Here is a 27,506-nt window from a genome sequence, read left to right as displayed (position 1 = left end):
ACACCCAGTTCAAGCCCTTATCTTGACCTCTAGGAAGATCCCACATGCCGCGGAGCAACTAAGCCCGTGTGCCACAACTACTGAGCCTGCGCTCTAGAGCCTGCAAACCACAACTACCAAAGCCCGCGCACTTACAGCCCGTGCTCCGCGACAGAAGCCACCACAATGAGAAGCCCGTGCACCACAACAAAGAGTAGCCCCGGCTCGCCACAACTAGAGAAAGCCCATGCGCAGCAATGAAGAGCCAACACAGCCAAAAAAAAAAAAAAAAAAAAAAAAAAATTCACCTCTCCTTCACAATACCTGCTTGACATCTACCTGAGAATGCCAGCAAGACTCCTCCACTAGCTTGAGCAAGGGCAACTAGATGAAAACCATCAAGCCAGTCCAGCCACAGGCCCCCAAGCCTGCGCAGGTGTAGCCCTGGCTCTGGGCTGGGCTGCAGGAGAACAGTGAGGTGCATTCCCCTCGTCGTTGGGACCTGTCTGCACTTGCCTGCTTCTGCTCCAAGACCTCAGACTCCCTGAACTCAGCATTCAAAATGCTTCAGGAGGGCTTCCCTGGTGGCGCAGTGGTTGAGAGTCCGCCTGCCGATGCAGCGGACACGGGTTCGTGCCCCAGTCCGGGAAGATCCCACATGCCGCGGAGCGGCTGGGCCCGTGAGCCATGGCTGCTGAGCCTGCGCGTCTGGAGCCTGTGCTCCGCAATGGGAGAGACCACAACAGTGAGAGGCCTGCGTACCGCAAAAAAAAAAAAAAAGCTTCAGGAGCTGATTCCCATCCATTCAAATCCCACAGATGGGGTTTCTCATCCCTATTTGGCCTTTCACACAGAAAGTTTTTTATGCAGATGGGTTTCCTGCTCCCCGGACCCCATTTTTCGGCTGGCTATGGGAGAAGGTTTTTGAGAAAAAGGTGGAGGGAGTGGTTCTCGTAATGGCAAGTGTTCTCTGTTCCTTTATTAAAACAAAATGATGCATCTCCACCCATTAGACTTGGATTTGTCCTGGCTCACAGACTGTGGGAGCGGAGGACCCTAGAGGTCGGTGATTTTGGAACCTTTAGGGAATCAGAGGAGAAGCAAGTCCTGCCTGGAAGGGTTGGACTCCTGAAGAGGCTGGAGGCAGAGCCCAGGTTCACCTCGCAGCTAAATTACCCCAATGCACAGCAGGTTGGTTTTGTGACTTGAACTCATTGATTTACTCCTTAAGCCTTGATTGATTTAAACTTTCCTGGACCAGCCTACTTCCTTAGGATTGAGGATTAGTATGGGGTGAAAGTGCTTTGCAGAAAACAAAGGCACACACAGTTGTAAGTGAGAACTCCCGGCTCTGGATTCTCCAAACTCTGGATCACACTCCCCTATCCTGCACCTGTAGCATATGGAGAGTAATTATTCTATTATTAGCTGATTTGTTGTAAGTCACATTTCAAATGGCTGTCTTGATAGTTTTGCATTTTGGGGGGTAGATGGTTGGTTCTGATCATCCTTTTGCCTCAAAATGTGATAGAAGTTTCACCTTGTGCACTTGTGCTTGTGTTTTTAGTGATGTGTGCCACCTGGGTGGTTCTTTGTGCGTGTCTTTTAAGCTACTTCAACCTGTGTGATTTTAAGTTAAACTAGATGCTAACTCCACGTGTAAACTGCGGTGCTCAGCACCAGGCTGAAAGCAAAGCAGTGAGGACATCTGGGCAGCCTTGTGGAGCAGCCCTGTTCACAGAGAGAACAGCTCTGGCCAATTTGAAATGTAAACAGAATCTTTAATTTCCCTTCCTGTACCCGGGGTGCTCACCTTGCACCCCCTTGCCTGGGAGTGCATGCCTCCAGCAGGGAGCACTCCGCCTCTGCCGTTCCCCAGCAGAGCTTTCAAAAATGCAGATCCCCTCCTCCCCTCCCCCTAATTTCTGGTGGGGGGCGAGGGCTGGGAATTGACACTTTAACAGAGTCTACCCAGCAAGCCTCAAATGGAGCCACGTTTGGGGACTGTTAAAGAAAAAATATTGTTAAAAATTATTTATGACACTTGTTAAAGACAAGTAAGGCAAACTTTATTCGAGGGGGCTACTCAGTAGGGTTTTACAGTGGGGGCAAAGTTGAGCTCAACTCCCAATACAAGGAAAAGGGGCAGGGTGGGGGGTCGGTGGATGGATGATTATTAACAGGAAACATAAGGGGTAAGAGGCGATTCTGGCTAAATTGACCTAACAGGATTCTTGCTGAGGGCGGCCGGGTGATTAGACACCACCTGGAAGATGGTGGCGGGTGAGGATCAGACGCGGGGGATGGGTGGACTTTGGTTAAATCAACTTAGCAGTATTCTTGCTAAAAACGGACAATTTGGAGATGCACACGGAAGTCCAAAAGGCAGGGCCTAGTTGAGAAGAGTTCAGAGGAGCCTGACCTGGATGTGGTCAAGGAGAGACTGTCAGGACCCGGGACAGCGGGGCTGGCGTCTCCCATCAGCTGGGGAGTCAGGGCTCCACCGCCGAGGGCGCAGACAACGCGATCTGCCGACAGGGGGCGCGCCCGGGCCTCCGCTCCCGCGGGCGGCCGGAAGCCGGAAGTGCGGGGACGCGGCCGAGCCGGGGGAAGTGTCACGGTGCGCGCGGCGCCGGGGCCCGGCCGGCCCGCAGTACTCCGAACTCCCTACTATCGCCCAGAGTCAGACTCCCGGACCCGCCCCGGAAGCCAAGAAGGGGGCGCAGGCCCGGAGGCAGGAAGTCCTGCTGGAGGAGCGCCGGGAACGCGGGCGGCGCTGTTGCCGGTGAGGCCCTGCGTGGTTGTCACGCGTCCCCCCTCGCCCTCCTCCTGCAGGTCGGCACCGGTCTGGTCGCGCCAGGACGGCGCGGGGTCCCCGAGGGCTGCGGCGGCTGAGAATCGGGAGCTCTGGGCTAGGCATGCGCCCGCGGGGCCGCCCCAGGCCCTCACCCACCCCCAGCCGGCGGAGTCTGGAGGACCCGGGCGCGTGTCCCGGCCGGCCATTTCAAACTTTTTTGTGACTTTGTGCATACTGCTCAGTCTCAGTTCCTTATCTGTAAAATAGGCTTCGGAATATCTATCTCACGGTCAAATCAATGTATGCACCGACCGCCGCGCTGTGTTTGTGCCGGGCGGTTAGCGGTGCTCGTTAGATGTGGGAATGAGTATTAGCACCGCTTTAATTTAGGCAGAAGGCGCCCGCAGCTGCCTTCAGGTTTAACCGCTAAGTGGAGGGTGGAGCCCTGCACCCTTTGAGTCACAGGGTCGGGGCTGAGCTTTAGGAGGAGGGGCTGAGGTGGAATCCTGTGCGGGTGGGGAGAGGCCCAGTAAGATGAGACACTCCCCCCAGCCCGGCGCCCCAGCTTCTGGATTCCTGACCCTACTGCTGGCTGAAATCTGACCGGTCAGAAGTATCTTTGGTGTAAGGGAGTGGGTGTTGGCCGGTGAAACCTCATTGTGAATCAAAATGGCCTTGGAATTTCTTATAACCGCTCCCAGAAGAGGGAATGAGAAGTCTGTGGTTGGGAGAAACAGAGGAGAGATCTTTGACAGATGTCTTAATGGTAGGATAGTCTGGGCACTCTGGGGACCGGGAGCCTCTGGGGTGGAGAGGAGCAGGGGCACCTCCCTCTCTCTTTCCTCCTGGGAGGGTGTTCATCCCACTCCTCCCGTGTGGAATGGCTCAGTGCAGAGGCTCCTGGAGGCGTTGGGCCTGGCTGCCGGTGGGGCCCCTGGGCCCTGCGTGGAGGGCTGCTTCTCCCTGAGCCCCTCGCCTGCCTCTTCATGCCCTGTGAACGGCACATCTGCGTCTCCTGGGCCCTGCCCTGACCAGTAATTTCGGCTGATGCCTGGGAGTATTCTCGCTTAGTAGAATTCACTGGTCTTTGTTCTTCTTTGTAGGAATTAAAGCTGGACTCCCACTCAGGACAAACAGACCTATAATTCCTGGTGTGATGAGAGAGTGGGATTTGCTGTCCTGAAGTCATTAAGCTTGGGCCCTGGTTCCTCGTCATGAGAGGAAGAGGGAGATGGAAGACTTAAAATCTGAGAATAAAAAAAGGGTGCTTCCCGCATGGATGACAGCCCAGGTGGCTGACAAGAGGACGGTGCAGGTGAAGACCCCCAAGAGGAGGAGAACAGCCATGGTGCCAGTGGCTGCAGCAAGGTGGGGCCTCCTGGGGAGTTAGGACAGGGTGAGGGATTTGGGGCATCACAGTTGCCGGGGCCCAGTCTTCCCGTGTTGGCAGAACAGTGAAGTGGGGTGTTTCAGTCCACAGACCTCTCATCAGCTCTCGGGGGGTGCACAGGACGTGAGCCGTGCCCTCCCAGACTGGCACCAGCTTCTGCCTCTCTCGGTGAATCTCCACCGCCAGACCCTCACTTGTCAGCTCCCGGATAGTGGCTCCCCCTCTCGGGTCACACACACCAGCCAAGCTCTCAGACGCCAGTTGTCCAAATTGCCAGCCTCTTCTCTTGCCACAGAAATTGTGACCATCCACTGGGCAAGATGAGTGACGAGGTGGTCCAGTCTCCCTGCGGGTAGATCTTCAGGGACAGGTGGACAGGCTGTAGGTTGCTATGCTGGCCTGAGATCAGAGGCTGTGGGGTGGGTTAGTTGAATGGTGGTAATGGCGGGGGTTTCTGGGCTGCCAGGGAGGGTATGCCCCTGCCCTCTCCCCTCGTGGTCCCAGGCGCTCACTGTCCCTCTCTGCCCTTCCCTTTCTAAGTTTTCTTCATTGGCCAGCCGTGATTTCTGGTCTGTGCCGCCCTCCTTTACTGTGTTCATGCACTGCGGTGGGAGGGGGGTGGGTTGTGTCTTGGCTTGTTCGATCTGCTCGCATCCACCGTGTGCGTGAGTTTGACTCTCAGAAGCCGGCCGTCATACCCTGTTTCCAGATCCTCAGGGGAGCGGGTGGAGGCTGGGAAGCCCCACACTGTTGCCCCGAGAACCCCCTGTGCCAGTCACTGGTTACAAGGATGCAGAAGCCACGTTGGTGCCCTGGGGAAGCTGCTGCTCCCAGCCCTGGGGGGGCAGGCCCTGAGACGCAGCTCTTGCTCTCATTCTCTCCTCCTGGTGATTCCGTGCCATCTCTAGCTTTGTGATTTTCTTTCAGACTTCCTGCCACGAGGACTGTGTACTGCATGAATGAAGCTGAAATCGTAGACGTTGCTCTGGGGATCCTGATTGAGGTAAAGTCAGCTGTGTCTTTTCTTATGACCAGAAACTCTTGGTGGGCAGAAACTAGACCAGGGCCTGGTTCATGCTAATAAAAGAGGCGCCCTGCCTGTCGGGGTGGCCAGGAGCCCGCTCATCCGCAGCCCGCTCCCTGGTCGGTGGGCACCCGCTTGGGGCTGGAGACCTGGGAGGGCGCAGCTGTGCGAGGGAGGGCAGCCCTCTCTGTTTGGGTGACTGTGCTGGTGGCGTGTGGACGGGACAGAAGTCGTTAACTGCTCATGTCCTCTGGAGGGTCTCAGTCGGGCGAGGTGACTTCTGAGCACCGTACGGAGCACCACGCCGCTGAGTGTCTTGGCTTCCGGAAGCGAATGATAACTGTCCCACTTTAGAGTTGTACTTGATAGTTGATAGTACTTGATAGTACCTGATAGTTGCTCAGGGACTTCTATATATTCCTATCGCATTTATTCCTTGCAATAACCTGCTGATAGATATTATCATCAGTTGCAATAAGTGATTTGGTGCCAGTAGGGAGAGGCTAAGGCCCACACTCAGGGTTCGTCTCCTGCGCTCCTTGCATTCTGTCTTTCCTTGCAACCCTGCCTTTCCACGTATATTTATTTCTAGTTTTCTTTCCTGCGGCGCTGTTCCTCAGGCCCCTGCCGCTGCTCTCCCAAGCTGGTCTCTACTTCTGCGCCATCTGAGACGGGGTGGCGGGGAGGGGAGGGGTCGGGTGAAGGTAGGGAGGGGCCACCTGTGATTTGGGGGCGGGGCCTGACTCCTCCCGTGCTGGCTTCACAGTTGCTTCTGGGCATGTTCTGCGTCACTGACAGATAAACCAGCACGTTAGGGAAGTAAAACCCCGTCTGTTTTGCCTGCCATTGCTTCTACTCAGCAGGGCCGAAAACAGGAAAAGCCGTTGGAACAGCTGCCTCTGGCAGGCGCTGATAAGCCAGAGCAGTCCCCGGCCAGCTCAGCGCCGTCGTCCCCGAGTCCCCGCGGGAGCAGAAGTGAGGACAGCGAGGACGAGGACTGTGGGGAAGACGGCCCTCCTCCGGGGCCTGCGGGTTCTGACTCGGCCTGCGGCAGTGGCCTCGAGGAGGACCAGGACGCGCTAAAATACGTCAGAGAGATATTTTTCAGCTAAGGGACAAACTTCTGGGACTTTCTGCCCAGAGTGGCTGAAGGAAGCAGGGTTTCCCTCTTGGCCTGGGCGCTGCCCTCAGACTGTCACGGCGTCTGCTCGCAGCTTTGCGCCTCTCTGGGCTGCGCAGATTCACCTTGGGAAGTGAGGAATCGGAATGAGCTCCCGTTAGAAATCCTCCCTGCACTGTGCTCTCTCCTCGCTCAGAGGGTCTGGGATCCCCACAGTCTGTTGTGTTCAGTTACCTGGTTCCAGGGAGATGAGGCTGTGGTGGTCAACTTACTGGAACCAAAGAGTCAACTTAATAATGTTTAAAGAAAAACAAGTATGGCTGCTAAGTACACTGGAATTCCTACTGTTCGGCCTCCCTAAGGACGAAGCCTATTTCAAAAATAGCCTCCATCGCGAGGCAGACGATCAGCTGTGAGCCCTTGCTCGTCCAGCCCTGAACCAGACATCCTGCCACAGTGCTGGGCTCCGTCTAGGAGCCTGAGGCTCAGCGTACAGACTGGGAAGCCTCCTGACCAATCAGGCCTCCTCCCCCTGAGCTGCCACCTTTCTTCCACTTGGTGGCCTCGGCCTTGGTCCCTGGACAGTCGGAAAGCAAGAGTGGGACAGGAACCCAAAGGAGACGCCAAGGACAAGACATCACACTAGAGTCCGTGTTTCTGCTTCTGTATTCAGTATGGCTTTTGACAGGCATAGGATGAGGCAATCACGTGCTGTACGGGTTTTCAATATATAGGTGCTGAAAAATACACAAAGTTCCCCAGTGCATGAGTTGTGCTTGTATCTGTTCTGGGCCAGCGGTGAGAGGTGAGGGGATGCAGCATTCACGTGGATGTGGAACCGTTCAGTCCTGTTCACCTTCCTCTCCTGACCAGGGACCCGGTGTCTTTGGCTCCTGAACTCCCAGGTCACGTGCTGGGAGTGATCTGCCCGCTGACCCCCTGCTCTGTCGGGCTTCAGGCCCGGGAGCCTTTTCAGAGGAACCTTCAAAGCCACCAAGGCTGCTCTTTGTGCCCATGTGTTCTGTCTTCGGTGAATCCCTCAGATTATTCCTGGGCCTTGGGGAGCGTTGTCAGAGTGGAGGGGCTCATCGCGTTCTACATGCCTTGGATGGAGACGGGGAGCTCTCCAGGCAGGGCCCCCAGGGACCCTGAGGTGTTTCTTCATAAACCCTCACTGGGTTCCAGTCTGGCATTTGGCAACTTGTCCTGGAAATCTGGCCCCATGACAGGAAGCTTTATCTCCCCATTGTTCTGAGGATAAAGTAAGAATGGCTTGCTCAGATCAGTTAGTTAAAGCAGGAATTCTTGTGACAATGAGCTGTGTGGTTTTAGGGTGTCCTTGGGAACCTTACAAGTCCCAAAGGACACACAACCCTACACTAAGAAGCCGAGGGACCCCTTGCTGCCTGTTCTTGAAGTCGGGTGCCCTACCCTCTCCGCGGTGGGTCTCGTCTGCTAGATCTTGAGATCAGCATTAGCTATGAAACAGGATGGCTGAGAAGACACAGCAGCCCGTGAATTCTCTGGCCCCTTCTCTGAGCATAGTTCAAACAGAACCCTTGCAGTCACGTAAGCCTTTACACAGAGCTGGCAGCTCTCAAGTTCTTGTCCTTTGCCCTCTGAGGGAACACGACTGTGGCCATGAGCAAGAGGATGAGTAAGCCCTGGGCAACACCCAGAGCTAGCAACCCAGGCCCCAGGAGGGAGAGCTGGAGCCACTTCCATGTGTAGGTGAGGAAGAGGCCCAGGCCGCTGGCCAGCAGCATGGAGGACGTGGCCAGGAAGCCCACGGCCAGCTGCCACTCTCCCTCGTTACTGTTGCACCAGGCCAGGAGGAGAGGCAGGGGGACGAAGAGGGTGAGGACCAGGGCCCCGTACACGCCAAGCCTGGCCAGGGCCAGGCCAACTCGAGGCACCCCCAGGGCCTCCAGCTCAGGGAACTGGTGACACTGTAGGGCTCCAGTGCCCTCGTTCCAAAGACAGAAGTTGTAGAAGCCAATTCTGAGGTTGGGCAAGTCGATAAGGTTGCCGGCCTTCCAGAGGAGAGCAAAGAACAGCAGGAAGATCACTGTGACTGTGAGTGTCATGATTCCCAGGAACAGCAGTTGGTTACTCCACCTTGACCTTAGGACAGGCATCTTCTGCGCTTCACAGGGCGCCTTCCTGGGTACCTGCAGGAAGGCACGCCGTGACTGTCCGGTTCTCCCTGTCTCCCTCCCAGTTTCTTCTCAAGCTCATGCTCTCCCTTCTGGAATTCCATAAAAACCTGTGGCAAACTCCCTTCAAGACAGCCAAACCACAACCAAGCCATCTGGGGTAACCTCCAGGCGGGCTCCAGGGGCTAAGTCCTCAGCTGCTTCTCTGGGCTGAGATCAGGAGGAAGGGCCCTCCTGGCAGCTTTGAGGGCGGGAAAGGTTGTAACTGAATGCCCTTTGGCGTGAGACTTTGCTGAATCTGATTTTTCCTTAGGATTAATATCTAAAACTGCAATCACTGGGTCAAGGGTAGCAATATTTTTTAGTGATTTTACTGCATTTTGCCAAATTGATCTACAGGAAACTTGCCTTCTCTAGTCCCTCCATAGTATATAGTATCGATATATATAGGATGTACCTTCGTCATCTTTTTGGAGAAATCTTTTCACTAAGTTTTTAATCAGAAGGACTTCTCCAAATTGGCCTCTCAAACAGTAGTCTGCATACTATGCCTTTATATTTGTAAATTTGCCAATATGGAACAAAACAGCCATTTCCATCCCGAAGTGCGTAGGGGCATAGGGTCAGAACACAGAGTGGTGTCCTGCAGTGCACCCGGCCAGGGCTGCCCGTGGTGTGGGCAGTGCAGGGAGTGGTGGCCAGTGGTGGCCTTGGAGAGAGGCCCAGAGGCAGCCCTGGAGATCAGTTTCTGGAGGGACCCCTTGAGAGGCGCAGCCCCTCACCTTTTCCAGAGCTGGCTGGAGGGTCTGCCTGACCACTCCCACACTTGTCCTGCGCGTGGGAAAACAAAGCGTGGTGAGAGGGGGCAGGATGTGGAACAGACTGAGGGGGAGGGCAGCGTCAGTCCACGTGGGCTGCTACAGCAAATTACCGTGGACGGGGCGGCTTGTCAGCAACAGAGGTTTCTTTCTCTCAGTTCTGGCGGCAAGTCCAAAATCAGGGCACCGGCTGATTCGGAGTGTGGTAAGGGCTCAACTTTTTCTGCGTCCTCACATGGTGGAAGGGACCAGGAACTCTCTGGGGCCTCTTTTTTAAGGGCACCGATCCCATTCTAATCACCTCCCAAAGGACCCACTTACAAATACTGTCTCGTTGGGGGTTAGGTTTCAACATACGAATTTTGGGGGGACACATGTTCAGTCTGCAGTAGGTGGCTGATGAGAATACAGATTTATCAGTGACTCCTTTGGCAGAGACAGAAAGATTTATCAGGTATAAAAAGGGTGTGTTTAGTCCACGGTATTAGATTGGTACGGTAAGAAGTTTTAACCAGTGCAGCCCACAGGATGGGAAAAATTCCCAACAGGAACATAGTTTGCACGGTTTTACATATTAACAAATGTTTGTAAAAGCCTGTATCTCCATTTTTAATGGATTTAGGTATTTCGGGGTGTAGGATGGATTTCCAGGACTGGAATCCGGATTTACACCATTGTGCAATGGGAAATAAGATTTGACTTGCCTCCATGGTCCAGGTTGGGAGTTGGGGTGCCTTTGTGTAAATGCTCCCTCTTACTTCTCCTATTTCAAGCCTGTTACACTTGAGTTAAGAAAAATATATATATATTATTAAGCTTAATGCAAAAAGATTCCTGGGGCTTCTCAGAGGAGACTGCCTGAGCCACGTCACGCAGCAGCTCCCCAGGCACCCAGGGCCTTTGTTTCTGACTTCCTCTTCTCTCTCGAGGTTTTCAACAGAGAGTGAGACAAAATAAATTGGAGCTAGGAAGCCCATGAGCAGTCGTGTGGAGAAGGCGGTATTCCCTGATTTACTTCCTCTCACCCCTTTATGCACATAGAATTCAGTCCCAACTCCTATGCCTGGTACGTGAGGCTCACCACGATCTGGTACGGCTTAGAACTTGAACTTGGGTTCTCCAGTGAGGCCCAGCTCCCTTTGGTCTTCCCTCCTTGCTTTGCTTTGTCTGGCACCTGCCCACTGTCCCTGTTCCCGACTGCCCACCCACTCAGGCACTCCACCTCCTCAAGTCCTACCCTGTTCTCTGCCTCTCTGAGTCCTACTAATTTTTCACCAGCTTTCTCAGACTACTTCAGCCCACACTCTGATATAGCTGAAGGCCAAGATTATGCTCCCACTAGCTGTTTTATCCCAGAATGGTGCGTGATACACAGTAGGAACTTTTTTTTTTTTGAATGAATGAAAATGACATGTAGCATCCTTTAGGTCCTGCATGTACTTATCTAACAAAATGGCAAAGCTTCTTGAGGTGAGGGGCCATGTTTTACGTCTCATACATACTCAGTGGTGGGATGGCTCCTCCGTGCTTCCTGTTGGGATGTGGACAGAGAGGTTGGGGGCTAGTCCTAGCTTCTTTTTTCTAAACAACTTCCCAGTAAAACAACATGGTTATTTGGTTGGAAAACCCTAAGGTACTCTTCTCTGCCTTGCTAAGAGCTTACCTTGTTTTGTTTTGTTTTGGCTTTTAACAATCCTAGTATTCATGTTGTCACCACAATGAGCTTTTTCATTCCCTTTAGATGATAAGCCTGTGCTTCCTTCAGAGGGCAGAAGGGGACACTGCTGAGTCACTGTTGCTATTTTTAGGTGAAGTTTTCCTGTTTATAATAAAGTAATGCATGTTGGTTGTAGAAAACTAGAAAAATGCACGAAATTATGGAGACAAGACTAAAAATCGTCTATAACTTCAAGGTTGTAGAAGTAACCACTCAACGACACATTTCCTTCTATAATGTTGTTTTACATAGCTGGGACCACATAAATATATGTGCTTGTATCCCTCTTTGTAAACATCATTATAGCATTAATATTTCCCTTTGTCACTAGAAGTGTTTCCTAAACAATATTTTTAACGGCTGCATTAGCTGTTCTATTGTGTATGGTTTATATATTCTTACGATGTTGTTTTATAATATTAAAAATAATGCCACGGTGACTATGTTTGTGAATCAGTTTATCCTTCCACCAGCAGTTTAAGAGAGTACTTATCTCATCTTATCCTCCCAGATTGAATTTTCTTGTCTTTTCATCTTTGATAACGAAAAATGACACAGCATTGCTATACTGTTTCTTTTTAATGAGCAAGGTTTAACGTTTTTTAAGTGTTTGTTGACCGGCTCTGTTTTTTTCTCTTGGGAGTGCTGTCATTTTTTTTTTTTTCTTTCTATCATTTTCAGTTTTGGTTTCTGTTTGTCAGTGTATATGAGCTCTTTATAAAGAAAGGCTGCTAGCCTTTTGCCGTCACAACGGTCATCGTAAAGCATAACCCTTTTGTGGCAGTGGGGCCCCTGGACCAAGACATAGATCTTGACTCTGAGTGAGTGTGTGGAGTGCGTTCACGCTTGTCACCGGAGAGCCCAGGGCAGCAGAGTCCCAGTTAGAGAAGCAGAAGGAGAACACCCCCAGACAGTGCATTCGAGGCAGTTTGTTTGCTTTTGTTTTTTAGTTTAAGTACCTCTGAAGTTTTCACATTGATGGGATGATGGCTGAAAGAGGCACAGACATAGTATCCTGATCTTCTAAGTTATGTTCTTGCCCCCTTCATGTTAAAAGAGTGAAACTTTCATGAGGTCGTGTCTGAGGGAGGATTGGCGCTCTGGCAGATTGTCGCACTGAAAATCCCTCTGGCCGCCCATGCCCCGAGTATAGGACACCCGGCAGGCAGAGAACGGGTGACCAGAGAGCTTTTCCCAGCATAGGTTTCACCCCTGGCCTGTCCCTTGACTGTAAGGGACACTTGAGAAGGGCTGATGGAGCGGGGAGGCTGGCTCTTGCCACCGACACTGGCTTGTTTACTTCAGATGGCTGAAGGTCTACCACGTGCTCTCTTGAGTTCCAGAGTCAAAGTGGACTTTGACTGCTTTGCTTTGACAGCGAACTGCTGCCCGTAGACCTTTATTTCCGTTTTAGAGAAGGTCTGTAGCTCCAGTCTCCAGCTCCCAAACACTTCATTCTTTTATGCTAAAATATCTATCAGCTTAATCATTATGCGGCTGCTGTATACAGATGTTGATCATACACTTATTTATAACTTCTGATTTGTTACTGCTCTAATCATGACTTCACGTATTACATTTTCATCTTATCCCAACATACGAGATTCCCCACAAAACTCCTTTCTCTACATTGACTTAGCAAAAATACCCACTCCCAAATCACCCACCTCATTCTGTTTTGTCAGTTCATTCTTCCTGCCTGAACGTCTAATGATATTCAGTAACAAGACTTTATATACAGCTGGGGCTTATTTAGTTTCTCGCCATTTTGCCCGAGTTCACCATCTGCATGCCTCTGTCCCGAATGGTGCCCCCGAGGGTAGCCTCCTGGAGCACCCTGCACTGTCGCTCATATCAGGGCACCGCTTGTCCACCACCGGGAGATTCTGCTCCGTTCATCAAGTGTTTAATGAGCCCTTATAGGTGCCCATCGGAGAGGAAGGCAAGTTCCTGTAAGTGTCCCCTTCAGTCCGAGCTCCCCCTCCAGAGGGCTCCAGAGGGTGGGGATGAGACTCTCGAACGTTTGAATTCCTCGGCCAGGGAATGATACAGTGTGCTGTGCCCGCAGGTGTGTAAATGTCCTGGAACTTGTTAACAAGGGTGACTCGTGACGCCAAGGGCGCCCACTTTCCAGGGACAACATTAACAATAACTTGGCCTTCTCCTGCTTCTTTGGGATCAGGACTCCCCAGTGCTGTTAGTGCCCATGTCACCTCCTGCACCTCCTCCCCCGTTATTCCTGCTCTCCACTCCCTCCCCCAGCTTCTGCCACGTTGGCTCCTTTCGCATTTTTCAAAAACTTGAGGCAAGCTCGGGACTTTGCACTTGCATTCCTCGCCTGGGGTGCTCTTCTGTTATCACGTGTCTGCCTCCCTTGGGTCTCTGCTCAAAGGTCCCTTTCTCAGTGGCGCCATCCCTGGTCGGCATTTTGAAGCCGTAGCAGCCCCCCCGCGGCACCGGCACCGCTCCCCCTGCGGTCCTTCCCTGCTCTTCCTCCTTGCCGTTTTCCACCATCTAACGTGCTAAATGTTTTCTTTTGTCTTCCACCTACAACCCTCAGTAGAATGTAAACTTCATGTGGGCAAGGAATTTTATCTGTTAGGCAAATCAGACAAAAATCTATGGCTGCCCGTCTCTCTCAAAATCTGCCTTTAACTGTTATATCCGCAACACCAGGACTACCTGGCACATTATGGGCACGCAGTAGGTATCCACTGAGTGACCTCTGAATGGTTTCGTGAACGTCAGCCATGGCACATAGAGCTTCGTAAATGCCTCCTTCTATTTTTTTTTTTTGCGGTACGCGGGCCTCTCACTGTTGTGGCCTCTCCCGTTGCGGAGCACAGGCTCCAGACGCGCACGCTCAGCGGCCATGGCTCACGGGCCCAGCCGCTCCGCGGCATGTGGGATCCTCCCGGACCGGGGCACGAACCTGTGTCCCCTGCATCGGCAGGCGGACTCTCAACCACTGCGCCACCAGGGAAGCCCTCCTTCTATTTTTTTGACCTGAATCTCTGTCCTATTTCTCCTCCTTCTCTGTTTTTTATTCTTCCCGTTCCCTAAATGTAAGTTTCCTCAAGCTTGTCCCCTTTCTCAGACCTGTATGTGAGCCTGTAGCTAGCTTCAGGCGTTGGACACTGTGAGGCCCCTTGCAAAGAGGGACTCAGGTGTGGTGAGGCCCCGCCCCGCCCCAGCAGGAGCAGTTGCTGCCGTGACCTGGCAAAACTTGGATGTTATAATTTTGCTGTCAGACACTACACAGTTTGCAAGTTTTGTGGAACAGAAGCTTGAAAGAAAAACGGATGGGGGCCTCCCTGGTGGCGCAGTGGTTGAGAGTCCGCCTGCCGATGCAGGGGATACGGGTTCGTGCCCCGGTCTGGGAGGATCCCATATGCCGCGGAGCGGCTGGGCCCGTGAGCCATGGCCGCTGGGCCTGCGCGTCCGGAGCCTGTGCGCCGCAACGGGAGAGGCCACAACAGTGAGAGGCCCACATACCGCAAAAAGAAAAAAAAAAAAAAAAAAAAAAAACGGATGGGTTTTTAGTTTATCGGCTACAGATTCATCTCCTGGCCTTCCTTCTCATTAATGACTTAAGAAAGCTATCGGGGACCTTAGAGGGCAGAACTTGCTTTGAGAAGTCTTTGTGATCACTGGAGGTGTCTAAGAAGGAATCTAGTTTGATTGAGGGCTTATTAATGATTAAATACTGACCTCAGAATCTTTTTGAGCATTTACTCTGTGCCAGGCCCTGTACTAAGCACTTAGCAGGTATTAAGTTTTCACTATGAGAGCACATTTAATGTTATTATCTTCACTTTCCAGAGGAGAAAACTGAGGCTTAGTGAGGCTCAGTAACTTCCCCAAGTGAGCCTGGTCAGGCCTGTCGGGCAGAATTGTGAAATCACTGTAAGAACCTGAGCCTTGTCTCCCGAGGTCTGGCCCTCACATGCATCATCCTCTTTAATCTTCACGGCCACAGTGTGTGGACATCGCATTATTCTTCTCTTGTATGGGGGTGACACTGAGCTTAGACTTTGAAGCTGTGTGTCCTGGGTTCAAATCCCTGCTCTACCATTTACTAGCTACCTGAATGTCTCTCTGCCCAGTTTTCTCATCTGCAAAATGGGTATAACAATAGAACTTGTTTTGTAAATGTTACGGAAATTAAGTGAGGTGATTTATGTGCAGCATGTGGAACATTACCTAGTATTACTTAAATTATTATTATCATAGAGAGGAACCTGAGGCTCAGAGAAGTGACATTCTTGAGGAGACACTAGTGCTGGAGTTCAGAACGAGCTTCCCTGGAGGACCTGGACTCCAGGAAGCTGGCCTCGCTGGTGGCTGGCGCCGACGACTCTGGGATGGTGTGAGGGATGTGGTGGTGAAGAGTGTGGACCTTAGCGCCAGACCACCGCAGTTCAGGCTGCTGTCCTGTCGCTCATAGCGCGTGACCTTGGGCATTCATAGTGCGTGACCTTGGGTATGTCAGAGTCTACATCCCCGCCCTTAACGCGCCTGCGGGCCTGTCCCTGGGGGCTGTTGTGAGACTGAAGTGAGTTAATTTGATCTGCACAGGTGGACTGCTGCCTGCTCTGGTGCCACGGTGGAGGCTGGGGTCCAGGGGAGACGGGACACGAGGGAAGAGCAGGGCAGGGGCGGAGGGTGGGGCTGCGAGGTGACTGGGGGGGAGCGCAGCCCAGGGAAGAAAATACGAGCAGAAGAAGGTCAGCAAAACAGACTCTGACAGAGCAGAGAGCCGGCTTGCATCCAGCTGAGCTCACTGGGCACCAGTGTGCTTGTGGCTTGGGCGTGGCTCCTGACGAAAATAAAAAGGGAAGAAGAAAGGGAAATGTGTCATATTTGCTTTGGCAGAAACGTGAGCTCAGGTTCTTACTTTTGAAAACAAGGCCACAGCGCAGTTTCCCAAATGTTGTAAGATGGAAGCAGCAGCCTGGGTTTCAGATGCCGCGTGGACGGCCGGGCCAGCAGTGGCTTTTTATGGAACACTGTGACGTCTGGATTTACTTAATTTTTCCATGTAAATAAAAACAGCTTTGCCAGCAGAAACATGATGACACCGTGAGACTGCAGCGTGGACTCGGCGCACTCGCCGCCCCCTCTGCCTCCAGCAAGCTACTGCAGTAGACTGTCTCAGCAGCTCCATTAATATTAACTGGCTGTTTGTCCAGTTGTTTTGCTGCTCATTAGCCCTGCTAGTAAGCAGATGATCCAGCTGGGAGCAAAGGTCAGGAAAAAATTTAGCGCGGTGTGTGTGGGGGAAATCCTTAAAAATGAGCAAACGCCTGCACCTTGGGACCCATCCTCGCTTGGTTTTTACTGGGGGGACTTCGCAGTGCAGTTTACGGGGGGACCAAGGTTCACAGGCCCCAAGGCAGAGTTTGAAGACAGATAACAGTACCAGCAAAGAGTGGACGGCCTTGGCTGTCACCCTCGATTGTGCTGCTCCTGCCCTCTGTCCTGCCCTCATGTGGAGAGCCCCTGCCCCCCTTCTGCTGATGAGGCCAGGGTTTCCTCTTGTGACTCCAGCGATGATACATGTTGGACAGTTGCCTGAGTCACAGGCCCTGGGGAATCAGTAACATGCGGGGCAAAGCAGGGGCTTGCCTTCCTTGAGCTTGCCCTCTGGTTGGGGAGACAAACACCAAACATGTATTTTTAAAAAGATAGTTATAATTTTTGAAGAGGTTTGGGAGGCAAATAAACAGGGTGATGTGAAGGAGAGAACCTGGTAGAAGGAAGTGATGGGTCTCCATTGGAGGGTCAGGGAAGGCCTGTCTGTGAAGGAGACATTTGATTGGAGGCCTGAGGGGTGTGAAAGAGCCAGGGGAAGCGCCTTCTAGAAACGGAGTGCAGTGGTTATAAATACTGGCTTGGGAGAGGAACAGACCAGGGGCTGGGTGACAGCCCAGTGACTGAGGGGACAGGACGAGGCTGGACTGGTGAGCGGACCCAGGTCCCTGAGGACCTTGTAGGCCAGGGTGAGAGGTTTGGATTATATCCTCACTAGGTGCTTCATTAACTCAAGCCCCTGCTCCCCCAGACCTAAGGCGCGAGGCCCCAGGTGGCGGGGCTGAAGGTGCGGAGAGTTCCTGAGCTGGGGTTGGAGCAGTGCCAGGCATTGTCTCTGGCGGTTCTGCCCACTAGCCCTGCTGTAAAACTAGTGAACGCAGTTTGCCCCCAGCAGTCAGAAGGAAAGAAGTGGAAGGAGAGAATGATAGACGGTCACTTAGACTCAGACCTTCAGTTTTGCAGAAGTTATTTTGAGAGTTGGCCGGAAAGGAGGCTAAGCTTTCTCAGACTTCACCTCCATCCCCCCCACACAGGAGGATGTGGTTCTTACCTGGAGAGTTTGTAACGCATATGAAATGGCTTTGTAACTCACTAAAATAACTCAAAGAAAGCAAATCACAGGCAAACGGAGCAACAGGTGCTATGGGGCCTCTCCCTGCATCCCTCAGAAAGCGCATCTTTCCCTGGTCACTCTTAGGCGGGTGCTGACCGAGGCCTGATGCTTGCTGGTGGGCGAGATGCTGCAGGAAGGGGCCGGGGTCGCTGCTCCTTTGTGTTCTCTGCTCTGCCAGGGTCTCGGCTGTTAGCACCTCCACCTCCCTCCTGCTGCTGAGTGGGCAGGGGATCTGTGTCCTCACAGAAGAGCTGGGGGTCAGGGGCGTCCCCTCCCAAAGTCTATTCAAGTCTAGATTTGGGGCTGATCAAGTTAAGTTGTACATTGGGACTCAGAAAATGGGGCGGCCCCAGTGGCCCAGCCCAGGTCCCAAATCCAAACCCAAGTCAGCCTGCCTGGGAAACACCTGTCAAGGACCCCTAACATACACCAATCACAGTCTTCCAGCAGCCTGGGCCAGCTCACCTTCCCCAGGAAATAGGACCTGCCAGCCACGAGGTCGAGGCTTCAGCATAAGCCACGTTGCCTCTTCTAATGTTCTGTCCCACATCCCTAGAAAGACTGCTCCACCGCTTGCGAGGCGCTGTGCTCCCTGGATCTGTGGACCGTTTTCCCTTGAACGAAGGAATGCGTAAACTCATTACTAAATTCTTTCAGTTCTGTCATGTTGACAGGGCTGAGACCGCTGAGGTGGTGTGAGCCCAGGGGTATAGAAGAAAGCCCTGCAAAAAGTCTCAGTTTCTGCGAGAACATACTGTGCGTGCGTGTGAAGATGAAACTTCCAAAGATATTTATTATATTAATTAATTCACCTTAAGCTGTAGTTGACTTGAAGAGGCCTAAGGCAGGCTAGAGTCACTGAGGTCATTGCAGTGTCCAGCTCCCAGGTAGAAATAACTGAGGGGAATGTGGGCTCAATAGAACAGAATGGCAGGGGTACTGGATGGACAGCTCAGAGAGCAGAATGTCTCAGAAAAGCCATGTATCTGAAGTTAATACACCATAAAATTGGTGTTATAATTCAGTGGAAGACAGGGTTTTCCACTGACTAATGCTGAAGCAATTGATTATTTAAAACAAAAGAAAACTATTTTAGGGCCTCATCTCACTCCACATCCCAAAATAAATCTCACATGGATCCAATAGTGAAGTGTAAGGAACAAACAGACAAAAGAAAAAAAAAGATCTAGAAAAAAGTAAATATTTGATTTATGAATGAGAAAGAACGCTCTGAGCTTAAAAGCAAATTGCAACTACAAAGAAAAAAGCAGTACAGATTTAACTATTAAAATATACATTTCTGTACAACAAAATGTAAAATTAAAAGTCAGTGATCATGGAGGGCTTCCCTAGTGGCACAGTGGTTAGGAATCTGCCTGCCAATGCAGGGGACACGGGTTCGAGACCTGGTCCGAGAAGATCCCACATGTCACAGAGCAACTAAGCCCGTGCGCCACAGCTACTGAGCCTGCACTCCAGAGCCCGTGAGCCACAACTACTGAGCCCTTGCACCACAACTACAGAAGCCCACACACCTAGAGCCTGTGCTCCGCCACAAGAGAAGCCACCGCACCGCAATGAAGAGTAGCCCCCGCTCGTCTCAACTAGAGAAAGCCGGAGCACAGCAAAGAAGACCCAATGCAGCCACCGCCCCCAAAAAAAGTCAGTGAGTGTGGAAAAATATCTGCAACAAACATGAACTGGTTAATATACCTAATATAACAAATGTTCATGCAAACAGATAAGAAGAACATTAATCTCCATAAAAATGGACAAGGCATATGAAGAGATATTTCACATAAGAAGGAATGCAAAATAGTTAACTGTAAAAAACTTTTGTTTATTTGTACCCTCCACCAAATGTGTGAGGGTTTTTCCCCACCAAGGAATTCTCTGTGACACCTGGATGTCCTATAATTTAACTTAATTCTGACACTATCTACCTGGAGATAGCATCAGATCCCACAGGTTAAGGGGTCAGTGCCACAAGCCGAGCACTGCCCCCGCCCCCAGTGCAAGTCTAGGATAACTTCGAGTTTCCCATGACCCCCTCCTTGGGTTTGATTAATTTGCTAGAGTGGCTCACACAGAACTCAGGAAAACAGCCTACTTACTAGAATACTCATTCATCATAGAAGGATACAACTCAGGAACAGCCACCCGGAAGATGCACAGGGCAAAGGGTGGGGAGAAGGGTCGTGGAGCTGCCATGCCCTCTCTAGGCCTGTCACCCTCCTGGCATCTCCGTGTGTCTACCAACCCAGAAGCTCTTGAACCCTGTACTTCAGGGATTTTTATGGAGGTTTCATTACGTAGGTATGATTGATTGAATCATTGGCCACTGGTGATTGAACTCAGGCTCCAGCCACTCTCACCTCCCTAGAGGTTGGGGGCTGGGGTGGTGGTTTCCCCTGGCAGCCGGCCCCATCTTTAGCGACTTGCCAAAAGTCGAGTCATTAACAACTCAGAGGTGGTTGAAAAGGGTTTGTAATGAATTAAAAAAAGACACCTTTACCTCTGTTATCACTAAGGAAGTTCCAAGGGTTTTAGGAGCTCTGTGCCAGAAACGGGGACAGAGACCAAACACATATTTCTTATTATAAAACACTATCACATTAACTAACATGAAAAAAACGTCTATACCTCATGTAATGTAATCAAAGATATGCCAAGTAAAATAACCTATAAGTTTCCCTATTAAAACTGCAGCTAGGGGCTTCCCTGGTGGCGCAGTGGTTGAGAGTCTGCTTGCCAGTGCAGGGGACACGGGTTCGAGCCCTGGTCTGGGAGGATCCCACGTGCCGCGGAGCAACTGGGCACGTGAGCCACAAGTACTGAGTCTGCGCGTCTGGAGCCTGGGCTGCACAACAAGAGAGGCCGCGACAGTGGGGCCTGCGCACCGCGATGAAGAGTGGCCCCCGCGGGCCTCCCTGGTGGCGCAGTGGTTAAGAGTCCGCCTGCCGATGCAGGGGATACGGGTTCGTGCCCCGGTCTGGGAGGATCCCATATGCCGCGGAGCGGCTGGGCCCGTGAGCCATGGCCGCTGAGCCTGCGCGTCCGGAGCCTGCGCGTCCGGAGCCTGTGCTCCGCAACGGGGGAGGCCACAAGAGTGAGAGGCCCGCGTACCGCAAAAAAAAAAAAAAAAAAAAAAAAAAAGAGTGCAGTAAAACTGACATTTTCGTATAATGATGGTGGATGTGAAAATTCTTAGAAACATTCTGGGAGGCAGTATGGCAAAAGGCACTAAAAACCCTAAAAATCATCATACCTTTTGGCCAAGTAATTCCACTTACGAGTCTACCCTAAGGCAGCAGTCAGAAATGCAGTCAATGATTTATATACAGGAATGTTCATCACAGTATTACTTTGGCAAAAAATGAGAAGCAACTTGAATGCCCAACATTAGAATCAAATTATGACATATCAAGATACTAAAACTCTATGCAGCCTTTAGAAGAACCAGGTCTGAAATCACGCTTTATAGTATGACTGCAAGAAAGAGACTAAGGAATTGTTTTAAAATGTTAATGTTTGCCCTGATATCTCTGGGCATTATGGGTAAGAGTTCCTTTCTTTTTGCATTAAAAGTATTTCCAGAGTCATGTGTTATATTTATGTAAAAGTGAAATTTAGAAAATGAACAATCAGTGATTAGATAAAGCAGGGGGTTAGCTGGAAAGAGAGTTGAGAAAGGGGAATATACGAAATCAAAAGGAGAACGTCGTATGCATGCATTCGGGACTTTGGGAGAGATGGGGTTTAGGAAGAAGATACTGAAAAATGCATTTCAGCTGTCATGAGGGAGGGAGGAAGGACGAGTCGCATACATACGTGTATTTATCTCTTCCCAAAGAGCCTTTGATTTTACAGGTGAGGAAGCATATTGGAAATTATTAGGGAAATAGCCCACGTTAAAAAAAAATCTTTTAAGATCTGCAGCAACTGAACTAAAATCCCACCATGCATTTCCATCAAGGTGTGAAAAGCAATGTAGTCTAATAACATAGGGTCTGAAAATCTCTTAGACCCTCTTGTCTTCTGAGTCAAGAACACAGGTCTTTCTGACAATCTTAGTCCCCAGTGCATATTTTAAGAACTCATGGTGTTTCCTGAAACTACCAGTTTAGCTACTGCGAGTCAGTGATCTGCTTTTGTTTGGTGGCCTATTTCTGATGAAGAATCCACTTCATGCGTCACAAACCGTTATTTGTACAGACTCGGTGCAAGACCCTGCTGCCCACAGTGTCCCCTGCATTTCTAACCAGTTATACTGGCATTACCTGCACCACTTCTGAGGCCAGAGTCGCACAGGGTGATGCTGCAGGGAGCAGGGAGAAGGAGGGAAGAGCAGAGCTCACGAAGGTGGGTCTGTATCCGGGGGAAGGTCCCCAGACCCTGACTGCCAGTCGTTTCCCCGGGCCCATGGCTAGAACGCAGGGTCTGAGAGGAAAGCTGACTTGTCTTGCAGAGAGGCAGGCGTCTGGGCGAGCTGTGGGGCATGTAGGGTAGGTACTTACCAAAAAGAAGATGCGGAACCCCCAAAACACTCATAAAGAGGAGGAGCAGGAAATCAGGTTCGCTTGATTCTTCTCTCGCGCTGCCTCCTAATGTCAGGTTCCAGAAACGAGGCCGGTGGGGACGGGAACGATGCAGCCCCGAGCATAAGCCCCGAGCTTATGACTGGCTGGCAGGCGCAGTTGTGCCTAAGTAAACAGCTCTCTGAACTTTGTCACATTTGTGCTGACTGATGACACTATCCCCTGATTTCACTTTCATTTCTTGCCGGTGGCTCCTGACTTTTCAGAAAGGAAGATGTAAACAACATTGTTGTTCCCCAAACCGGCCACTTTACCCACACCTGAACCAACCAACCAATAGACTTAAAGAGGCAGGTAAGTGTCTTGATTATATCACACCACAATTCCAGAAAGGAAACTGGCCAAGACACTCTCAAAACTTCTAATGTTTTAAACCAAGATAAATACAACCTAGACTCTTACTCAGAAGGGACCCTCCAGATCATCTGGTCTGAGATCCCAGACCCAGGTCACCACTGGGGAAGAAGTTATGCATCTGTCCTCTCCTTTTCAGAAATCAGCTTTGTAGGATGACTGGGCATCCCTGGACACAAATCCTTGTCGTCCTAGTGTCCTCACCAGGGTGTTTAGGCCCATGCTAGAACAGCTGGAATATCTTATTTCAAAATAAGAGCAGAACGGAGCTTTTATTTTTGTAATCATAGGGGCTCCTAGCCAGAGTTTAAAAATTGCTTTCTGTGCTCACATGACCAGCTGGAAATTCCAATTTGGGGTTAAGCTCGGTTAAGTCAGTAGACAGCTACCGAGTAATATTGCTGAATCCTCCAGGCTTCCTCTTCCCCTCCCTGGCCTTCCCTCAAAGGAGTTCTTTGAACTGCTGCATTTTTTTCTCCTTTGTAGTTCTTTTAAACTCAAACCCTAGAAAGAGGTGATGTAGGTGCTGTGATCTAATAGGAAGGAAGAACAGAAACTCTGGGATCAAGGAGCTCTGCTACAGATTAGTGAATTATTTAACCTCTCTGAGCATCAGGGTCTCATGTGTAAAATGGAAACAATACCTACTTTGCATGGCTGTTGTGGAAATTGGAGATAATGCATGAAGGTTCTTAGTACAGTACTGGGCACACAGTAATGGTAGCTGTTATTAAAAGCAGAATTTCTGAATATCTTGTCTAGCCTTCATAATAATGCCTTCAAGGCAGAGATAAAATTAATTTTTTGGTACTGGTATAAACTAGTCACGCTGAAACCTGAACACTGGTGAATGAAGTGACACGATATAGAAGAGATAAAAGTATACATTTAAGAATTTTATTTGAAGTTAGAATGCACATAGTTTTTAAAGAGTCAAGAATTCATCAAAGTTTGTTATAGAAAACAGTAGTCCCACACTAGCACCTTCTTCTTCTCCAGGGTAAGCGCCTCATCTGTTTTACCTGATTCTTTAGGTATTTACCTCTGCTCTGTAAGTAACAGGCTGATAATGGTACTTCTTGATTTTTCAGTTTCCGGCATAATCTTTTGACTCTCAACTATAGAAGATGAAGATGTAGCTTTCTTCTTCCTGACGCATGTTCCACAAGTCCTAATTCCCTCTTCCAAATTGGTTATTATTTTGTTTAAATTGGTACTCAGTGTCTACAATATTATAACTATGTAAATACCATATATAGTAGCTGAGCCACACAGAAAACGATGATTTCTTTTCCTTTCCTGCATAATTTTTTGTCTTTTTCTAGAGATGATACTCGCCTTAACTTTTTGTTTGTTTGCTTGGTTTTCTGTGTACTTAACACTAACCCAACCCTTAAATCTTCATAATTTATTTTTTCAAGGAATTTGTAGGCATGATACTTGATGTCTTCCCAAGATAGTCTCCCCCTGAGCCTTCCCAACAAGTCTGGGCTGATACACAGCTGTCATCCTGGCATTTCATTTCACTACCACCATCCTGGGGTTCTCATTGCCTCTGTCCAATGTTGGATCTCATATTTCCTGTGTCAGAAGCTTTTCTTTTTTTTTTTTTTTTTTTTTTTCTTTTTGCGGTATGTGGGCCTCTCACTGTTGTGGCCTCTCCCGTTGCAGAGCACAGGCTCCAGACGCGCAGGCCCAGCGGCCATGGCTCACGGGCCCAGCCGCTCCGCGGCACATGGGATCCTCCCAGACCGGGGCACGAACCCGTATCCCCTGCATCGGCAGGCGGACTCTCAACCACTGCGCCACCAGGGAGGCCCAGAAGCTTTTCTTGATCTTTTTTTTTTTTTTTTTTTTTTTGCTGTACGCGGGCCTCTCACTGTTGTGGCCTCTCCCGTTGTGGAGCACAGGCTCCGGACGCGCAGGCTCAGCGGCCATGGCTCATGGGCCCAGCTGCTCTGCGGCATGTGGGATCTTCCCAGACCGGGGCACGAACCCGTGTCCCCTGCACTGGCAGGCGGACTCTCAACCACTGCGCCACCAGGGAAGCCCTCTATTCTTAAATCTGATCAAAGCTAGAAGAGTATAGAATTTTAGGTTAAAAATAATTTGCCTTTATAATTTTGAAAGTCTTGTTCCATACCATCTAGCTTTCACTAGAAGTTGAGAAGTTTAAAGCCATTCTGCTTTCTAGCTTCCAAAATGGCTTCCTCTCCTAGTCTCATCCTTGTAGCTTTATCTTAAAAGATAAAATTGTTATTTTAGTAGGTTTTTGAGAAGGAGCATGTGTGTTCTTCTCAAAAGGATAAAAAAAAAAGGATAAATATGTGTCTAAACGTGTGTCCAGTATGCCAGTTTTTACTGAAAGTCTATTTTTTTTTTTTAAAACCCTTGGAGGGCTCTTTTTAGCTGTCTCTTTCACTGGTTCCCTCTGACAACATAGTGGTCCTCTAGTAGAGTTTGTCGCTCTTATCAAGCTACTAGCCTCCTCTTAATTGCTAACCACCCAAATCTCTGTTGTTTTCGACAGCACCCTTAGGCTTGAACTTCTCCACATTCTGTTCCAAACAAATCAGTATAGGTAGGGAGAACTTCAGAGCTCTTAGTTCTTATGGAATGCCTCTCCTCCTGGGGCAAACTATCTGAGCCACAGCTGTGGAGCTGGGGGTGGAGGCAGCAATCCACTTCTTCTAGAGCGACACCTCTGCTTTTTGAGTGTGGTGCTGGGTGGGGCGGTAGCCGCTGGTCTTTTTACCCTGCATGGAACCTCCACCCTATGAACAAGCTTGGGCAAAGGTGACTGGGACTCCAGCTTCTTGGCCTGCTGAACCTGGGGAAGAGCCTTTGTCTTGTCCTCCACTCAGCCCTCTGGTTGGGTGGAGGACAGCTGGCTCTGACCTCTTGGCTGTACTTGCCTGGAATTTAGCCTCTGAAATAAAGGTAGGGGCAAGAGAAATGCTAGCAGCCTGCCTTGCCTGGGGAGATACCATAGCCCTTGACTGGGAGCTGTGGGAGTGCTATTCCTGTGTCCTTGGTCACACGCTTGGGAGAGTGGAATTTCCCTCATACTGGACTGGGGTGAAGGGAGAAATGGGTTGTGGCTTAAGTGCCACAAACTCTCACTGCTCTTACTGAGATTTGTTAGATTTTCTTTTTTTTTTTTTTTCCTTTTTGTGGTATGTGGGCCTCTCACTGTTGTGGCCTCTCCCGTTGCGGAGCACAGGCTCCGGATGCGCAGGCCCAGCGGCCATGGCTCACGGGCCCAGCCGCTCCGCGGCATATAGATTTTCTTGAATAAATGTTTCTTCACTTGTTGTGTGCCCTTAGGACAACTTCTAAAGACTTACATTTTTTATAAAAACCAGTTTTGGTATTCTCACTGGGGAGTGGATGGAGGATTTTCTCAGGTTGCAGTTCTAGAACTGGATTTGTGCCCCTTTATTGTTTTTTAAAGGGAAAAGTTTTAACTTCATATACTCTAAAGACATTTAGCCAGCAAAGAGTATCATGAACAAATCCGAAATGACAAATTTCAGAAAATTACAAAATAAGAAACAAATGTTTGTAAATTTCAAGTCCCTTAAATTAATCTGTGAACTTAGAACGTAACTAATAAAAATACTGATAGGTTTAACTGGGAATATCTTTGTTGTTGTTTAGGTTTTTGTTTTCTTGAAGCTAAGACAATGAATAAAAATTTATTGAGGTAAATATTAAGCTACTTTTATAGACTTTTTTCAGACTTTTTTTTTTGCCTGAGGCACACGGCATGTGGGATCTTAGTTCCCTGACCAGGGATCAAACCCACGCCCCCTGCAGTGGAGCGTGGAGTCTTAACCACTGGACAACCCGGGAAGTCCTATAGACTTCTAATAGATACATTGTAATAGTCTTTTTTTCCCCTTTGTTTCAAATATCTCCACCTAGTTTTGTAAAACATTGATGATGGTTTAAATAATAGTAAAAATACAGTACTATATCTTCTAATTCTAGGGTACCTAATGAAATGGAAATAATGTATCACAATTAAATTAAAACCATATATTTTAAAAACACTCTTAGGAATCATAGTTCTATCAAACAATAAAAAAAACAAAGAACCAATTACATAACAGCAGTTAAACTAAATAGAGGTAAATTGAAATTACTTTTAAAGAGAGAAAAACAAAACAAAACACCAGATGTCCTGCAGTGCGTGTGGATGTTGTGGAGTTGGCTGCTTTGAAATCTGAACTGACCCTGCATGGGACCCTGGATCCCTTATGGTGACCTCATGGCTTAACTCTCCTCCTTCCTTTGAAAAGGGAGAAGTTGTCATCATCTGTATGACCTTCTCTAAAGAGAGCAGGTAAACTTATCACCTGCAGCACAGTTTCAGTAAGAGAGTTTAAGGGATCCCTTTATCATTTACAGCCTGTTTTATTCCCGTGTAATACTTTTTCAAGCATTTTTCTATTTCTGGTTCTTCAGTTCCCACACTCTTTCTGTCCCTCATCTTCTTGGGAAGGCAGGGTTAGGTTTTCCTACAGATGAGTGTTTTCATCCAGACCATCCATTATTTCCCTTTAAAGTTCTACATTTTTTCTGAGATGCCTTTGGCATTAATTGGTTGGGACTGGAAGGATTTCGATTCCTTTCTGACTGGTCGTGTATGTTCTTGGAAGATGAACCATTAGCACACCATGACGTGAGAGTTAAGGAACTTCGCTGTTTGATTCACTTTGAGAGGTCTGCTGTGTCCTCAAGTGAAGAGGTGGACCCTTCCACATTTCTATTAAGTGTTGCCTAACACAGACTTTGTACCCTTAGAGGACTGGCCTCTATGAAAGGCAATTTGAGGGCTTCGTAGTTTTGTGTAAACTCTTGAATCTTTTCACTGACATAACAGTATTCTTTACCCAGGGCAGAAAAACTTTTGACTAGCTCTTTACTCCTCCTTACAGTATGTTGGCTTCTTACTAAAAAAATAAATCATAGCAGCACATACTGAAGGAAAACCCAAAGGGCTTTGCCTCAAGTAGTCAAATAACACTATCAGAGCACTGCTTCAGGAGCTGCCGGACAGCTAGTTCTGTGGCAGTCTGAAGGTCCTCCATGGCTCCAAAGACACTGATGCTGGGTCTCTG

The 27,506-nt window shown here is 49.6% G+C and overlaps 2 protein-coding genes across 6 annotated transcripts; one reads left to right on the top strand and one right to left on the bottom strand.

Annotated features, from left to right (window-relative positions):
• The first annotated feature begins 2,573 nt into the window (after positions 1–2,573).
• Positions 2,574–7,074, top strand: CYREN (cell cycle regulator of NHEJ). 3 transcript variants are annotated; one of them, XM_060107980.1, is made up of 4 exons: positions 2,574–2,764; positions 3,880–4,144; positions 5,094–5,169; positions 6,054–7,074. In XM_060107980.1, exons 2-4 carry the CDS (start codon positions 4,008–4,010, stop codon positions 6,300–6,302), a joined length of 462 nt encoding a protein of 153 aa, XP_059963963.1. In that variant the 5' UTR covers positions 2,574–2,764; positions 3,880–4,007; the 3' UTR covers positions 6,303–7,074. The 3 variants fall into 3 exon arrangements, with proteins under 3 accessions (XP_059963963.1, XP_059963961.1, XP_059963962.1); XM_060107978.1 differs by having other exon boundaries at positions 6,051–7,074; XM_060107979.1 differs by having other exon boundaries at positions 2,574–2,814; positions 6,051–7,074.
• TMEM140 (transmembrane protein 140) lies at positions 6,879–22,574 on the bottom strand. Of its 3 annotated transcripts, none has more exons than XM_060107975.1 (3): positions 22,429–22,574; positions 21,946–22,224; positions 6,879–8,481 (listed from the first exon to the last, which is right to left on the bottom strand). In XM_060107975.1, exon 3 carries the CDS (start codon positions 8,446–8,448, stop codon positions 7,888–7,890), a length of 561 nt encoding a protein of 186 aa, XP_059963958.1. In that variant the 5' UTR covers positions 8,449–8,481; positions 21,946–22,224; positions 22,429–22,574; the 3' UTR covers positions 6,879–7,887. The 3 variants fall into 3 exon arrangements, with proteins under 3 accessions (XP_059963958.1, XP_059963959.1, XP_059963960.1); XM_060107976.1 differs by having other exon boundaries at positions 21,946–22,131; positions 22,429–22,476; XM_060107977.1 differs by lacking the exons at positions 21,946–22,224; positions 22,429–22,574 and adding an exon at positions 10,948–10,967.
• Between the last annotated feature and the right edge of the window lie 4,932 nt (positions 22,575–27,506).

Source organism: Mesoplodon densirostris, chromosome 9 (assembly GCF_025265405.1).
Source record: "Mesoplodon densirostris isolate mMesDen1 chromosome 9, mMesDen1 primary haplotype, whole genome shotgun sequence".
NCBI classification, from domain to species: Eukaryota; Metazoa; Chordata; class Mammalia; order Artiodactyla; family Ziphiidae; genus Mesoplodon; species Mesoplodon densirostris.
The sequence above is the reverse complement of the archived record's forward strand: the minus strand, read 5'-3'. Positions and strand labels throughout refer to the sequence as shown.

What these genes read in the sequence shown, in the direction of transcription:
- CYREN (XM_060107978.1), top strand. Translation starts at nt 4,008, where the DNA reads ATGGAAGACTTAAAATCTGAGAATAAAAAAAGGGTGCTTCCCGCATGG. An exon ending in GTGCCAGTGGCTGCAGCAAG is followed by an intron (nt 4,145 to 5,093) that starts GTGGGGCCTCCT and finishes ATTTTCTTTCAG; the next exon opens with ACTTCCTGCCACGAGGACTG. An exon ending in CTCTGGGGATCCTGATTGAG is followed by an intron (nt 5,170 to 6,050) that starts GTAAAGTCAGCT and finishes GCTTCTACTCAG; the next exon opens with CAGGGCCGAAAACAGGAAAA.
- TMEM140 (XM_060107975.1), bottom strand. Translation starts at nt 8,448, where the DNA reads ATGCCTGTCCTAAGGTCAAGGTGGAGTAACCAACTGCTGTTCCTGGGA.